The sequence below is a fragment of the Balaenoptera musculus genome, chromosome 16 (assembly GCF_009873245.2).
Source record: "Balaenoptera musculus isolate JJ_BM4_2016_0621 chromosome 16, mBalMus1.pri.v3, whole genome shotgun sequence".
NCBI classification, from domain to species: Eukaryota; Metazoa; Chordata; class Mammalia; order Artiodactyla; family Balaenopteridae; genus Balaenoptera; species Balaenoptera musculus.
The window spans coordinates 42,225,083-42,240,756 of NC_045800.1; the positions used below are offsets into that span (position 1 = coordinate 42,225,083).

The 15,674-nt window shown below is 33.8% G+C and overlaps 1 protein-coding gene across 17 annotated transcripts in view; it reads right to left on the reverse strand.

Annotated features, from left to right (window-relative positions):
* PCDH15 (protocadherin related 15) overlaps window positions 1-15,674 on the reverse strand; it is a 747,310-nt gene that overhangs the window by 240,675 nt on the left and 490,961 nt on the right. For all 17 annotated transcript variants that reach the window (XM_036828599.1, XM_036828600.1, XM_036828598.1 and 14 more), the window contains 2 exons: window positions 6,807-6,900; window positions 1,546-1,674 (listed from right to left, as the gene is read on the reverse strand). In XM_036828599.1, coding sequence (XP_036684494.1) covers window positions 1,546-1,674; window positions 6,807-6,900 — 223 coding nt within the window. The remainder of the gene's footprint in view (window positions 1-1,545; window positions 1,675-6,806; window positions 6,901-15,674) is intronic.

Below are 15,674 nucleotides of genomic sequence, written 5' to 3' on the forward strand. Positions count from 1 at the left end.
CAGTTCCATCACTTTTCAGGATCATTAATTCTGGGGAATGTATTTTGTGTCACTTCCCAGAATTTGCCCTTCAGATTAAGCTCCATTTCTCTTAAGGACAGCTGGTTAACTGCAATCCCTTTATTGTCTGCCTTCTCTTCTCTGCATCACTTCCTCACTTCCCTATGAGTATTACTTTAAGTTCTCAGAAAAACTATTTATACCTGACTCTTTTGTATCCAGGTTTTTTCTTGTAGAATCTACAGTAAAACTTTTGATACCAGAGGTACTGTGTGGGGTTCTGAAGTTGAATGTCTTGCTGGCCACATGGCATCAAGACCACTTGGCATGTTGTAACAGAATAATTACAAGACTCTCTCTTGTGGTGAATTGGGATGGTAAAAAGGCATAAGGGGATGTATATCTTATCAATTTCTCCAGGATTTGAGAAAGATAGTGACAATGATAATGACAATGACTATGGAGTTAACAGTTTTTGCAAGTATTGTCAGTGCTCTCAGGAAAAAAACTGATGAGCTCAAGCTCAAGTCAGAGGGGTCTCGCTGACAGCATTTAAAGAAACCCTCCTCTTTTAAAGCCAGAGAGAAGATTGGACTGAAAAACAGACCCTTTGTTTGATTGTAATAGTAGTTGAATTGTAGAGAAGATTTACTGCAAAGCACCGGCAAACCTCTTATTTAAAACTCCAGGCCTTAACAGGAAAGATGTAGGACCCTGAAACCTGGACTTGAGGTACCAGATTGACTCACTCTTGGTGGAGGATTCTTCCCTTTCCTGGAGACCACACAGATGCATCATCTGAGGTCAACACTTCAAGATATATGTACATTCCTCAAAAATTTCCCTCATCTTATGGTTTCTAGACCACTATGTTCAAGACCAGGCATGGCCTAATTGAAAAAAGTACTGTCTCTGATTTAAGAAAAATGGGATTATTCATCAAAAGAGTAACAGACACTGGCTAATATTTCCAGTTAGGAATTAAGAGAGCATACCTAGAAATGAATGTTGAGTATGTTGGACAGGGATGCAACTGAAATATAAGGTGCACAGGAGATGCTAAAGATATGTTTACACAAGCAAATGACATTACATCTAAGCATTTGTGTTTTGAGGTATGCGTTTCCAAATTTATGCTTAATGGTATAGATAATTACATACTTCTCTAAAAATACTTTATTGTAATTCCAGAGAGTAAAAATATATATTAAATAAGAAAATAATACTCTCAAATGAATCAATGTTTAAATTATACAATGGTCATAAAATATAAATCAGCGAGCTTAACAACTTAAATCTAAATGGACACAATATGATTTATAAAAAAAAAAATCTTGAAGGTTATCCAGCACAGTGATCAAGAATGAATGCACTTTATTACCATCTTGTCTTATACCCAAGTGATCTTGCTTATTGCTTTCAGATAATTCTGATGCTCTATCATTTAACACATGGCATTAGCTGAATTTCTTTTCAAATTAAAATGTAAGAAAATTACTCACTTTTAAAAAATACACTTAAGATACACATAAATACTCCACTTACCCTTACTTGACCCACAAACGCATTGGCTTCTTCTTCCACCACTGATAGATTTCTGAGCAGATAGGGATCAAACACCGGAGCATTGTCATTGACATCTGTCACCACCACATTTACCGTGGCAGTTGAGGTCTTAAAGAAAAAAAAATAGGGGGGGGGGATTAAATGTGAGAGGAGTTATTTTTATTTTTATGTCAGTTAATTAGTCATACTGGCATTTGTCTATCTGAAAGGTATCTCATTACTATTCCTATTCCTTAGCTTTCCAAAAAAGACAAGGAAAAAAAAAAAAGAGGAAGCTCGCAATTTTCAAACACCTCAAAAAACAGACGGAAAAAACAAATGATATTAAAGGGCAAACATCTTCTTGAAAATGTCAAGTATTTCCTGGAGGCTTACTTTTAGAAAGTGTTTTACCTTTATCTTGTTCACATTTTGTGGGTGGTAAGTTTTTGTTTATAGACACTTGTACCCCTTTTTCTCTGAAATGTAACATTTCTGCAGTTTTTACCACTTATATGTTGTACTGTTTAAAAATATAACTAGTACACTATAAAATAGCATGGTATGTCAAATGGGTATTTTCAGGTAAGCAAATACTACCAGAAAATACTATATTAGTAATTTTCTAGGTTCACATCTAAACTAAGAGTTTGAGGACCATACACCACTAATCATAAAAAACAAACACAAACACACACACAAACAACCTTATGGTTATACAGCCTAAGGAAATGGTAAGTGGGTAATCCTACCAGTAGTACGTGCTACCTGGTTAAAAGGTAAAATCCCAGCCTGCTGCAACTCGAGAACATAATGTAGGTCAATGACTTTTGCACAATCAAGGAACATCATACATGACTCAAGCTGGAAATTGCTCTGTCTAATCAAAGCCTGAGTACAGCACATGCCCTCCACCCAGCTCTGTCACAGTGAGGGGCAGATCACAGAAGGCTGAGACCAAAATTAGAGAACGAAAGTATTCTAGGCTGGAAAATGAAAAATCCATTATGCTATGATATTAAATATTTAATAACATGCAAATAAAAAGTAGGAGGAAAAAGCAGGATGGTACTGTCATGAGAGAATTACTTAACTTTCTTTTTAAAAAAGACAAACAGGATTTGTCCTAATCTGTAAGTGATGTGGGGTGAGAGGCTAAAAAGCTGAGCATAAAGAAATGACTTAGAGGAAGTGAATCTGAAGAAATTTTGCAGCAGTCATGGGCCCAAGGGGTCAAAAACTGGACTTCCTAGCTACTAAGGAGGAGAAGTCCTGGTAAATACACTATCCTTTCTGTTGCAAAATCAAGGAACATCTTCATACGTGACACAAGCTGGAAACTGCTCTGTCTAATCAAAGACTGAATATAGCACATGCTTTGTTGGGATCACTGAAGTTCTATACTCTATGAGTAATGCTGCATAAGGTCTAGACCAGGCCTTACTCAGATTAAAACTCAATAGTCAAATTTTGGTTGGATTAAGGTGATCTGTCCTTATTTTAACAGACATATATTAAATCTTCTTTTGAGCAATATAATTTTATACCAAGCCTTATAATTTTTCATATATAATGTCCAGTGGTCATTAAAAATATTACCAGGCATAGCAGGGGATTCTTGGGTATTGATAATGGCTTATTTCTTTATTTGTGTACTAGCTACATTGATAGGCTTATTTTGTGAAAATTTATACAGCTATTCAGTATGATTTGTATATATTTCTGTATTTAAAACTCCAAAAAAATTTTATTTAAAGAAATGTCAAAGACAAGCAGAACAGTGTTGTTTAGTCAAAGCCGGGAAACAACCTAAATGCCCACCAATAGTAGATGCTTATATAAGACTGTTTTTTGCACACAACAGAATAACATGTGATACTAAGAATGTACAGACTACATTCACCTCAATGAATTTCATGAATGTTAAGGCTGAGTGTACAAAGTCAGACACAACTCAGTACACACTACATGATTCCAAGTATATAAATTTCAAAGATTGGCAGAAATACTCCATTGTGATAGAAGTCAGGATAGGGATCACTTTTGTGAAGAAGGTAGAGTAGAAACTGGCACGATTGTAAGGCTGGGCTTCTGGAGTGCTAATTAATTTCTGTTTCTTGTTCTGAATAGTGATTATACAAGTATTTTCACTATGTGAAAATTCATTAAGCTGCACAGTTATGGTTTGTGCACTCTTCTGTGTGCATCTCTCCATGAAATCATTTAATTTAAAGAATGCATGCACATCAACATACGCTTGTGTGTAGATGTATATGGATATGTATAAATTTAAATGTCATCTGATTAGATGAAATACAGGTCATGTTATTTTCTCCTTTTAACTTTCATATATTTTCCAAATTTTCTCTAAGAGAGCTACATTGCTTTAATAACAAAAATCAGTTTAACAAATGTTATTTCTTTAAAAGTTGTGTTAGAGTTAAAGCTAGTAAAAAGATTTAAAGCTAGTAAAAAATGTGCCTTTATAGTAGCAGTAGTTCCCAATTTGACTGAGGGTGAAGGAGACATTAAAATGGACAGCTGGGAGCCAAAATCTAAGAGTAGCCATGCTAGAGTTTGCTGACCTTCCTTCTAACTGCTTGCATAAAGTGCCAGCCTACCTGTATTTCCCTTACTGGCATCCATCCTATTCTTTAAAATTCCCATTCTTGACACTATGGAGTGGGATGATTTCAGACTATACTGGGTCCTCAAAGGCTGTGGTCTGTAACTGGGTGGTATAGATGAGAACTGGATCACTAGGCGAACTAAGAAGTAAATAACAATCCACCATTCCTGTGCTAATAGGGGCTGAAATTTATAGACCATATAGATGTATTTATCCATATCTTAGAGATAGTATATGAAATAAAGAATATACATTTCTCTGGCAGAAATGTAAAGTAATAAACACACATAGAATAACTTCCAGCTTATATATTTCTTGGAAAGTGGTCTGAAGATCACTTGCATCAGAATCACTTGGATTATCATTAAAACTGCAGATTTCTGGGCTACACATTAGAACTATTGACTCTATTCTGCAATATTCAAATTATATCTTTGCAATTTGTTTCACATAAATTGCTGGTAATCCTTTTATTTAAGAAAAGTCCATCCACCTGTGTTCTTATTAAATATCTTTCTTAAAACCTATGATTATTAAGGCTAAAGGGTTAATTTTACTATAATTCTACAAAGGACATAAGTTTAAATATTTAGATAAGAAAAGTGCTATCAAAATATGAGACTATTATTATTTTGTAATTACTTTCTTCTTCAACACCCCACTGTATGTGCACATGTATAAGTCGATCCCTAAAATTATATAAATGATGAAACTAGCTGAAGAAGCTTTTGTTTGAAATCTAAATGTTTCTTTCCCTAGTGATATTCTCAGTACAAACTTTTGAAAATGAAACAAATTTGCTTAAAAGGATCATAATTTTGAAGCTGAATGAGACCTTATTCATTCTTAAAGAAAGAAAAATTGAGGGAACTTGAAATGCTAAGTGACCTGGCCAAGGAGAATTGAAATTAACAAGTAAATAACTGGAAAAAAAAAAAAAAAAAAAGCTCTAGAAAGAACTAAACCACTAATGTTAGCCCAGAACTTATTTTCAGTTTTTTATGTGGCCAAAGCTATAATTAGTAGACTGAGACTATGCCAGATAGCTTAATATGCTATTTCTTTTCCATTTGTACTGTTGTCTAAGAAATCTTACTTTTAAGGCCAGAGGTAAAAGGTCCTAGCTAATATTACTTCCATTAATTTTTGATTCATCATGTGACCTATCTCAAATGGTTGACCTAAAACCTCCTTATTAATTTTACTTCACTCTAATTATACCCCTTACTCCATGCTTAATAATTCCCTCTTTTCCTTAGAATTCTCCCCCTCAGTTATTTCCTAGCCAAGTTACACATTAAACTTTCATCATAAGTCAAGTTCTCAATTATTTTCTTCTTGAGATTCTCACTGACTTCTTTACATATATCTTATACAGGCACACTATATTAATTAAGGGGATTGCATATGTAAAAAGTAATCTTAGATTTTATTTTTATTGACTTGTCTAATCTCTAAGTGCCTTCTCTTGGCCTCACTATTTACTAAAACTGTTTTGTATATTTTATTTTCCACATATAGCTGTTTATCTAATGTTTGAAAAGTGGCAAATAGCTTATTATGGGCAGATTGTTTACCAAATTTAAGTAATTATCCTTATCTATTTTTCTAATTTTTAATTAAGATGATAAAACTGTCTAGTATCAATTTTGTATGGTAAATTTTCTACAGCAATCCTCCTCAAAAAGCGTGAGGAGAGCATTATATACCCCCATCCAGTCTATTCTTTGATCAAAGAAGTCATTTCAAGTAAACTTGAGATACACTGCTATTTGAATTGGGTGAGTCTTCTAGACACTTATACTGAATTTGAAATTATTTCTAGAGAACAGTGCTGAGTTGGCCCATATGCACTAGACTAAAGACAAAAGCTACTTTGTGGCATAGAAATGGTGAAAAAAAGTCTAATAAAGCATTGCCAATGAATGCATTGTTACAGTGCTTATAAATCAGAATAGTGGTAGTTGTGGATGGGTAGATTGAAGAATACAATCAAATGATTTTAAAACACACCTACATAACTAAACGATTTATTTATTTTTAATACTAATTTTTAGGTGCAGAGGAAATAAAATTTATCTTCTCTAGAATTATGGGCCCTTTTAAACCATTTCAATCATCAAGGATTAGTCAAGATTCCGAGCGCTGCTTACAAATAACCTGTAGAATCAGTCAACTTGGTTTCCTAAGTGCTTCAAGGTATTTATGCACAAATTCCCTTCTGTCCACTGTCCCCCACCCTCAAAAAAGTGACTTTAAAGAAAATAGATTCTAACATGGTAAAACTGCCAGAACTGCCAGTGCTGTGCTGGTGATGGACACAATGAAATACTTCTTAGACTAAGTTAGATTTCATTTTCCCCATAAATTAGGTAAGAGAGCAAATTCCACATATCTATTCTGTCAAGTCAAAGTTGCAGCTCCACAACAAATTCAGAATATAGGTTCATTGATTCAAAGAGCCCATTGGAGAAAAAAGCACTTTGAGTAATTTTAAGTAGTTGCTCCAAATGAAAAAGAGATTAATTCATGAATTCATGATTGTAATAAATCGTTTTAGAGTGTAAACTACAAGGTTCTCTCAGTTTCTTTAGGACTATTTTTAAAACCCTTTCTCAAAGAGAGTACTCACCCCATCTGGCCTGCCATCAGAAGCAGTGACGATCAGAATGTAGCGATCAGTGCTTTCCCTGTCCAGTGCTTTCCCTAAGGTTAGAATCCCAGTACTAGTGACAGAGAAAACAAACAAACAAATGAGACAGAAAAAGATATTATGTCACAGGGAGTCTTTCTACTATTGTGAACTACTTTTGATAGTTGTTTTTTTTTTTTTCCTTTCAACAAACACAGCTTGAGTATTTAAGATGTATGATTCTAGGATTCATGCTTAAAATTGAAAAAGGCTTTTAAGGCTGTTGAGACTCTTAGCAATAATGAAAAATTGCCGAATTGAATGAGATAAGTGAGTTGATTCTGTAGCCTCCAAGGAAAAAAAAAACCAAAACATGCTTAATTCATTCCAGGAAGAAAGATATCTATCTTGTTTGTGATTATTTCAAAGGTAAAAGAGTCCATTAATCTTTAGCAGTTTCATAATGTTTTGAGTAAAAAAGTGATTTCTTTAATCTATATCACTGCTCCCATTCACTGTCACATATGTGACCACTATGGAAATGCAAACATCTAAATTTCATCTTTGATTAAACCATAGAGATTAAAATATATTTTTTCTTCTTTCCAAATTTCAAAATAACTGAGTCTTATTGTAGAAAATTAGAAAATATACAGTGGAATATTAAAACTTTCATAGATATTATGGGTTTTTTTTAATATTTCTTTTTATTCTCTATTATAACCATATTTAAATACATTATAATTGCTTTCAAAAGAGCACTCAGGCTGCATATTTTACATTCTTTTCAAGATAATATAATTTTATGAACATTCATTCTCTCATTTTACAATTTATAAAAACAAACTCTTTTGTTGATACACTAACAATTTTACCATTTTGTTATTCTCTTGAAATTTAGGTATTTCTTAAGTATTATGTATAATGTGAGATGAACAGCCTTTGGGAAAATTCTCATACTTAGAATATTTTTAATACTAATTCTTAACCTTTTCACTGTTTAGAATACATACTTTCAAATATTTAAGCTTTTATTCTCCCATGTAACTTGTTTTATAACACTTTGGTCGCTTATTATGTTCTCTAAAACAAGTTCTACATTTATGTCTTAGATATTACAATCTGACATTGTACATGGCATTTTAATTAAGGTCTAACAAGTATCTACTGTGAAGGAGAGGTTACATTAATTTAACAAAACATTAAAATATTTATCAAGTATAAAAGCATAATTTGTTTCTGATAGATAAAAGGCTTTCATTTTAATGCAAGTGCTTTTGTTGTTACAGTGGAATTTAAGCAATCCGCACCACATATGGTAGCTGAGTACAGAGAGTCAATGCCAAGGAATCAAAATCAGAGTCACAGTTACTCTGTTTTATTTTATTGTTGTTATTGATACGGACTAAAAAAAAAGTTCTAAACATATGGTATGACTATGAAAAACTGACTTTGCTCCTTGTACATTTTAAAATGTTTTGTCCAAATAACTGAAAACCAATTCCCAGAGTAGTTTGTAACAATCAGATTTGGATCAACTTCCCATACTGCAGATGGTTCAGATAACCCCATTCTAAAATGACATTCAAAGAGAAAAGTAAATCATTTATTGTTTCTGAGATTTATTCACAAGTAACTTAAGAAATAAGAAATCTGAAAATCTATCCATAGTAAAATGAAAGAAAGAAGAAAATTCAGTTATTGTTTTCCATTTTTCTCCTCAGTTTAAGCTTCGACTCTATATTATGCCTTGTACACTAAATTAGAAAATCACTAAAAATTTATATTGTATTAGAATTTAGAGCCATATTATACCTAAATAGCTTATTTTTCATAGTCTGGTGATTATTATGGAAATAGTTCTTTGCTTAAGATGATGTGTGCCTTGTGTCCCAATGTGGTAGACAGTTAGACAGGATATTTGGGAAATGGAAAAAGAGAGAAAAAATAGGTACTGTCTTTTGGTATCCATAGCTGAAAGACTAGCTTATGAGTATACACAAGCATCCTTCCACAAAATTCCAGAAATAACTGGAAAGGAGGACTCTTGCTACCAGCTGAATGGAAGCTATAGAGCAGTATACATTAGGCTGCATTTAGAAATGCAGTAAATCTTATCAGCCCATATACTAAAAATACATAAGAATGACTCCTGATAAAACATCAATAATAGTGCTACTTAAATTTTACATAATTGAAAATATATTGCACAGGAGTGATGTCAGTGAAAATGGTGACGTAGACAGCTTGAAGAGATGGTCTCTCCACAGAAGCATCGAAAAATGAAGCAGGAAAAACCAGAAACAACTTTGATAGGGCTCTGGAAAACAGTCAAAGGTTGACAGCAACCAAATGAAGGTAGAATTAAGAAAAAGGCAACTTAAAAATTGTAGTAAAGATTTGTTCCATTTTTACTTGTCCTTGCCCCAGCCCTTCCTGGCTTAGAGTGGTCTTAAAGATGGTGGTCAACATTCCCAGTGTGATACTCTGGTCCTTGTTTCTGGAGGCAGCGAAACTATCCTTATTCACAAAGAATTGTGTTTATCTATTCCAACTGGTCTGGAGGCTGCCTGAAGGAATAATACATGGTTGTTGTCTTGTTTTGCCTAACTCAGAATTCACTCAAGGTGGAAAAGCAGTGGGTATTCCTGGAAAACAGTGTAAGTCAGGGAGCAACCTGCAGCCATCTGAGGCAATAGTTTATGTTTGAGGCATACAGTGGAACACCAAAAGCCTGGCAGGAAAAACTGCGTAGAGAGTTTCTTGGAAAATTAGGGCATTCAAAAGTGCCCATGTATACTGGTGAATAGAATTGAGAGTCCAGAAATGAATCCATACGTCTGTGGCCAGTTGATTTTCAGTGAGAATGCCAAGATCATTCAATAGGGAAAGAACAGTCTCTTCAACGAACGGTGCTGGGCAATTGGAGAGCTACATGCAAAGGAATGTAATTGGACTATCTCATACCATATACAAAATATAACTCAAAATGGATCAAAAATCTATATGTAAGTACTGAAACCATAAAACTCTTAGGCAAAAGCATAGGGCTAAATCTTTATGATTTGGGGTTTGATAATGTATTCTTAAATATGATAATAACAGCATGAACAGCACAAAGAAAAATAGAGAGGGCTTCCCTGGTGGCACAGCGGTTAGGAATCTGCCTAACAGTACAGGGGACACGTGTTCGAGCCCTGGTCCAGGAAGATCCCACATGCCACGGAGCAACTAAGCCCGTGTGCTACAATTACTGAGCCTGTGCTCTAGAGCCTGCGAGCCACAGCTACTGAAGCCCACGTGCCACAACTACTGAAGCCTGTGCGCCTAGAGCCCATGCTCCACAACAAGAGAAGCCACCGCAATGAGAAGCCTGCGCACTGCAACAAAGAGTAGCCCCCCGCTTGCCGCAACTAGAGAAAGCCCGTGCACAGCAACAAAGACCCAACACAGCCAAAAATAAATACATAAAATAAATTAAAAATAAATAAATAAATAAACAGAATAGCAATAGTATATGTATTTTTAAAAAGAAGAAAAATAGATATATTAATCTTCCTCAAATTAAAAAATTTTTGTGCATCAAAGTACAGTATCAAGAAAGTGAAAAAAACCCTACAAGATGGGAGAAAATATTTGAAAATCAGATATCTGATAAGGGTCTGGTTCTCCAAATATATAAAGGACTCCATACAACTCAACAGCAAAAAGGACAAACAACCCAATTAAAAAATAGGCAAAGAACTTGAATAGATACTTCTCCAAAGAAGATATACAAATGCCAAATTAGCACATGAAAACATGCTCAACATCATTAGTCATCAGGGGAATACAAATCAAAGCTACAATGAAATAGTACTTCATACTCACTAGAGTAATTAACAAAACAGATGGGAAAATAACATGTTGATGAAAACACGGAGGTATTGAAACACTTATACATTGCTGGTGGGAATGTAAAATGGTTCAATCACTATGGAAAACAGTTTGGCAGTTCCTCAAAAAGTAAATGATTACAATATGACCCAGCAATTCCAATTCTGGGTATATATTCAAAAGAATTGAAAACAGGTGCTTAAATACATGTATATTTGTGTGTGCTTAAATACATGTATCTATGTGTGTGTGTGTATGTGTGTGTGGATATTAGCAGTATCCACAATGACCAAAACAGAAAAACAGCCCAAATTTCCATCAATGTATGAATGGATAAACAAACTGCTGTGTACACATGTAACAGAATATTATGCAGTTATAAAAAGGAAAGAAGTACTGAGATGTGCTTCAACATGGAAGAACTCTGAAACATTAGGCTAAGTGAAAAAAGCCAGACACAAAAGGTCACATACTGTGCCATTCTATTTATAGAAAATATCCAAAATAAATAAATCCACAGAGGCAGAACACAACTTGGTGGTTGTCAGTGGCGGAGGGGAAGGGCAAGTAGGGAGTAACTGCTTAACGGGTTTGTGTTTCCTTTTGGAATGATGGCGATGTTCTGGAACTAGATAGAATTGATAGCTGTACAACATTGTGAGTCTACTAAATGCCACTGAATTGTTGACTTTAAAATGGTTAATTTTATGCTATGTGAATTTAACCTCAATTATATTAATTATATTGCACAGAATTCCCTCACCAAACACTGAGGCTATATTCCTGAAATGTATTGTGATTGACAAAATCAAGCTCTTTTATACAATGAGTTGGTTTGCCAAGCCATAAAAATGGTGTTCAAAAGTTGTTTAAACAATGTAGATAAAAAGTAGTAGAGGGTATCTACTTCCAAACAAACCAACCTTCTATTTAAGTATTCATTTTCCCAAACTGCATCATTTATTAGGAAATATTGCAGCAGCATAATTATGCACTGAAAGAGATTATCTCACAGGTTTCATGCTTTGTATTCTTCCATTAATCTTTTTCAATACCTTCGACTGGCTGTGATTAACATCATTTATACTTACAAGTGTCTGAGTCTTTGGCAGATTTATCTTGCTGATTTGGGTATCATTTTTCAGGCCTTAAAATGATATTTAGAGAGGGTAGAGTGTACCTCAAAATGTGTGATTGCTTCTAGTTTGATATGGCATTCCATGTTGAACAGTAATTAGTGATTAACAAACACAGACCAATAGAAAGAGTTAGATATTGGTAGCCATTCAGGTAAAAGATGATGGAGGCATGAACCAGCTGTGTGAGAAGGGTGATCTGAGCATATATTTTGAGAGTAGAGCTTACAGAAGAAAATGTATATCATCTTTCTTACATGTTAATATTCAGTGTAGTTCAAACTGATATGAAAAACATAAGCTTTAAATTTAGTGTCAAAATTAATTTAGTCACATAGAGAGAAATAAAAATGCCAGTGAAGATATAAAACTTTCAAGTAAAGTTCTAACAAGGGGCAGAAATAACTCTGAGGTTCTTTTATTTAGCACTTAGCCTTTAAGTGTTACATCACATGCCTTATGCTACAATGATGACATCAATAAGAATTCCTCAATTTCCTGCAATAAATAACAAATATTTTGCCATAATACTTGCAGAGGAAGTTTCTTTACATCTTGCTTAAATATTTACTTATAAATGAATGTTTGCTGAATAAATATTTGCTGAATCATATGCAACTATTAGCACAGACATAAAAAGTTATTAAAATAATGCACTACACTACAGAACCATAAAGATCTGGCCATTTAATACATAATATTAACTGATTTACATAATGAATGATTGTGATCTTTAAGGAACAAGCATTTTTCTTTAAAGAATAAGTTTCTTTCCTGGCCATATGACTAATCCAATTCATTAAAATGTCATACAGTGTGAACAGAAAGAGAAAAACAAATACCGTATGCTAACACATATATATGGAATCCAAAAAAAAAAAGGGTCTGATGAACCTAGGGGCAGGACAGGAATAAAGACGCAGACATAAAGAATGGACTTGAGGATGTGAGGAGGGGGGAAGGGTAAGCTGGGACGAAGTGAGAGAGTAGCACTGACATACATACATTACCAAACGTAAAATAGATAGCTAGTGGGAAGCAGCTGCATAGCACAGGGAGATCAGCTAGGTGCTTTGTGACCACCTAGAGGGGTGGAATAGGGAGGGTGGGAAAGAGACGCAAGAGGGAGTTGATAATGGGGATATATATACACATACAGCTGATTCACTTTGTTATACAGCAGAAACTAACACAACATTGTAAAGAAATTATACTCCAATAAAGATGTTAAAAAAAAAATAAAGCTATGACACTGAAAAAAAATGCATATAACAATTCAGTACTTGGTAAATCCACACTAGCATTGAAATGAATATTCATTACAACTAATATTTTTTAAAGAATTATAAAAATGTTTTGGTATATTTGTATTTCAATGGAAAAAAAGGGTAAGGTAATGGTATTGTAATGATTATTGTTAAAATTCGCATTATAGCATAAAATAATATTTAATGTAAACAGTGAGCAGTACTTTTTTTGTTGTTTTAAGAAGGAAAATGTAACCAAAATCACTATTTAGATGAACTGAAGCATCTGATAAGACAGAACATGATTTCTTTTCTATTATTTTTTGAGAGAGCATCTGAATTATTCAAATCCTTAAAACTTACATAGAAGTGGTGATGCAAATTTGCACAAGTATCTCAGAAGTTTCAAAGAGGGAAGGGATTAAAATATCAATTTTTCCCCCATTTCAAATGTGTTGAAATATATTGCTAAGGGTCTAGGCTAGCCTATAATTATCAATGGGAAGAACAGCAATGAAGTGGCTGAAATAAAATTACCATAAGATAAAAGGCAATGAGCGCAGTGTACTGGACCCTGAATGATCATCAACAGAGACCATACAATCATCACAGAGTCCTGTCCTACTCTAGCTGTCCGGAAGAAGTTTGCATTTAAGGATATTTCTGTCTGTTTAGGTCAATTCAGACAAAGAGGATGCTGCATTGACATCTTTCACACTTTAAAGACCTCTGTAACCAACTAGGTGTGTCTGTTTGGTTTCAAAAGCATAAATTAGAGAGTAGTAGACAAACACTTGCTAGGGTAGCAGCACAAGTGAGAATGTCTGATAAAACTGGTAGCTCATTAGATTTCACAACCAGCAGTTTTAAAATCCTTCAGCATCAACAGAAAAACAGATAAACACAGGAATGGAAATCTTTAACAGAGAAAGTAAGACCAGGGCAGGTGAAAACTTCATTGTTTTCTTATTTTTATCAGTTTTATTAACATATAATTCACATATCATTGAATTCACCCATTTAAAGTGTACAATTCAATAAATTTTAGCATATTTGCAGAGTAGTTCAACCATCATCACAATCAATTTTAGAATATTTTCACCACTGTACCCATTAGCAGTCATTCCCTATTCTCTGTCAGCCCCCAGCCTCAGGCAACCAGTAGTCTACTTTCTGTCTCTATAGACTGGCCTATTCTGGACATTTAATACAAATGGGATCATACCAAATGTGGTCTTTTGTGAATGACTTCTTTCATTTAGTATGTTTTCAAGGTTCATGCATGTTTCAGTACTTAATTCTCCTTTATTGCTGAATAATATTCCATTGTATGGATACACATTTTGTTAATTCATTTCATCTGTAGACAGACATTTGGGTTGTTTTCCACATTTTACCATTGTAAATAATTCTGTTATAAACATTTCTGTGCAACTTTTTACGTGGACATAACGTTTTCATTTCTCTTGAATAGACACAAGTGGAATTGCTGAGTTATATGGTAACTCTATGTTTAACATTTAGAGGAAATGAGAAATAGTTTTCCAGAGTGTACATTTTACATTCCCATCAGAAATATATGAGAATTCTGATACTTCCACATCTTCACCCATGTATGCGATTTCCTTTGTTTTTCATTATAGCTATTATAAGAGGATGTGAAGTGGTATTTCATGATTGTAATTTGATTTCCCTAATGACTAGTGATTATGAGCATATTTCCACATGCTTACTGGCGATTCATATATCTTTGAAGAAATGTCTATTTAAATTCTTGTTCATTTTTACTTAGATTATTTATCTGCTTATTTTTGAGATATACTAGTTCTTTACATACTCTTCATATATTTAAAATATTTTCTTTCAGTCTGTGGGGTTGTCTTTCACTTTCTTGATGGTGCCATTTGAATCACATTTTTTCAAATTTTGATGAGGTACAACTTATTAGTCTTTTTCTTAATCACTTTTGCTTTTTGTATCATATCTAAGAAATCACTGCCTAACCCAAATCACGATTTACATCTGTATTTTCTTCTACATTATATAGTTTAATCTCTTATATTTAGGTCTGTGATTCACTTTGAGTTAATTTTTACAGATGGTGTGAGGTAAAGACCCAACTTCATTCCTTTGTATGCTGTCCCAGCTTCATTTATTGAAAAGAGTATTCTTTCCTAATTAGGTTGTCTTGGCCCTTTTTTTTTGGAAATCAATGGACCATAAATATTAGGGGTTACTTTTGGATTCTTAAGTTTATCCTAGTAATCCAGACATCTATTCTTATACCAGTACCACACAGCCCTGATTACTGTTAAAGTGTCCCTTTTACAAAGTTTTCTTTCTTTAAGAATGATTGTAAATTATAATTACTTATGATTAGTATGTACCTATGGGGGAAAATTCAAAATAGTAAATCTCTCCATTTTTAAAATGGAAGTTTATTCATCTGTGAAATCTAAAAATCTGGGAAATATTGTATCCAGGCATACAAATTCATGGCTGTACCATCCTCGTCAATGCAAAGTTGCAGGTGTTTTTTTCTTACAAGATCAAGTGACCACACAGGGTTCTCTTGATTTGGCATTGTGTACCACATGTTCCTGAGACTG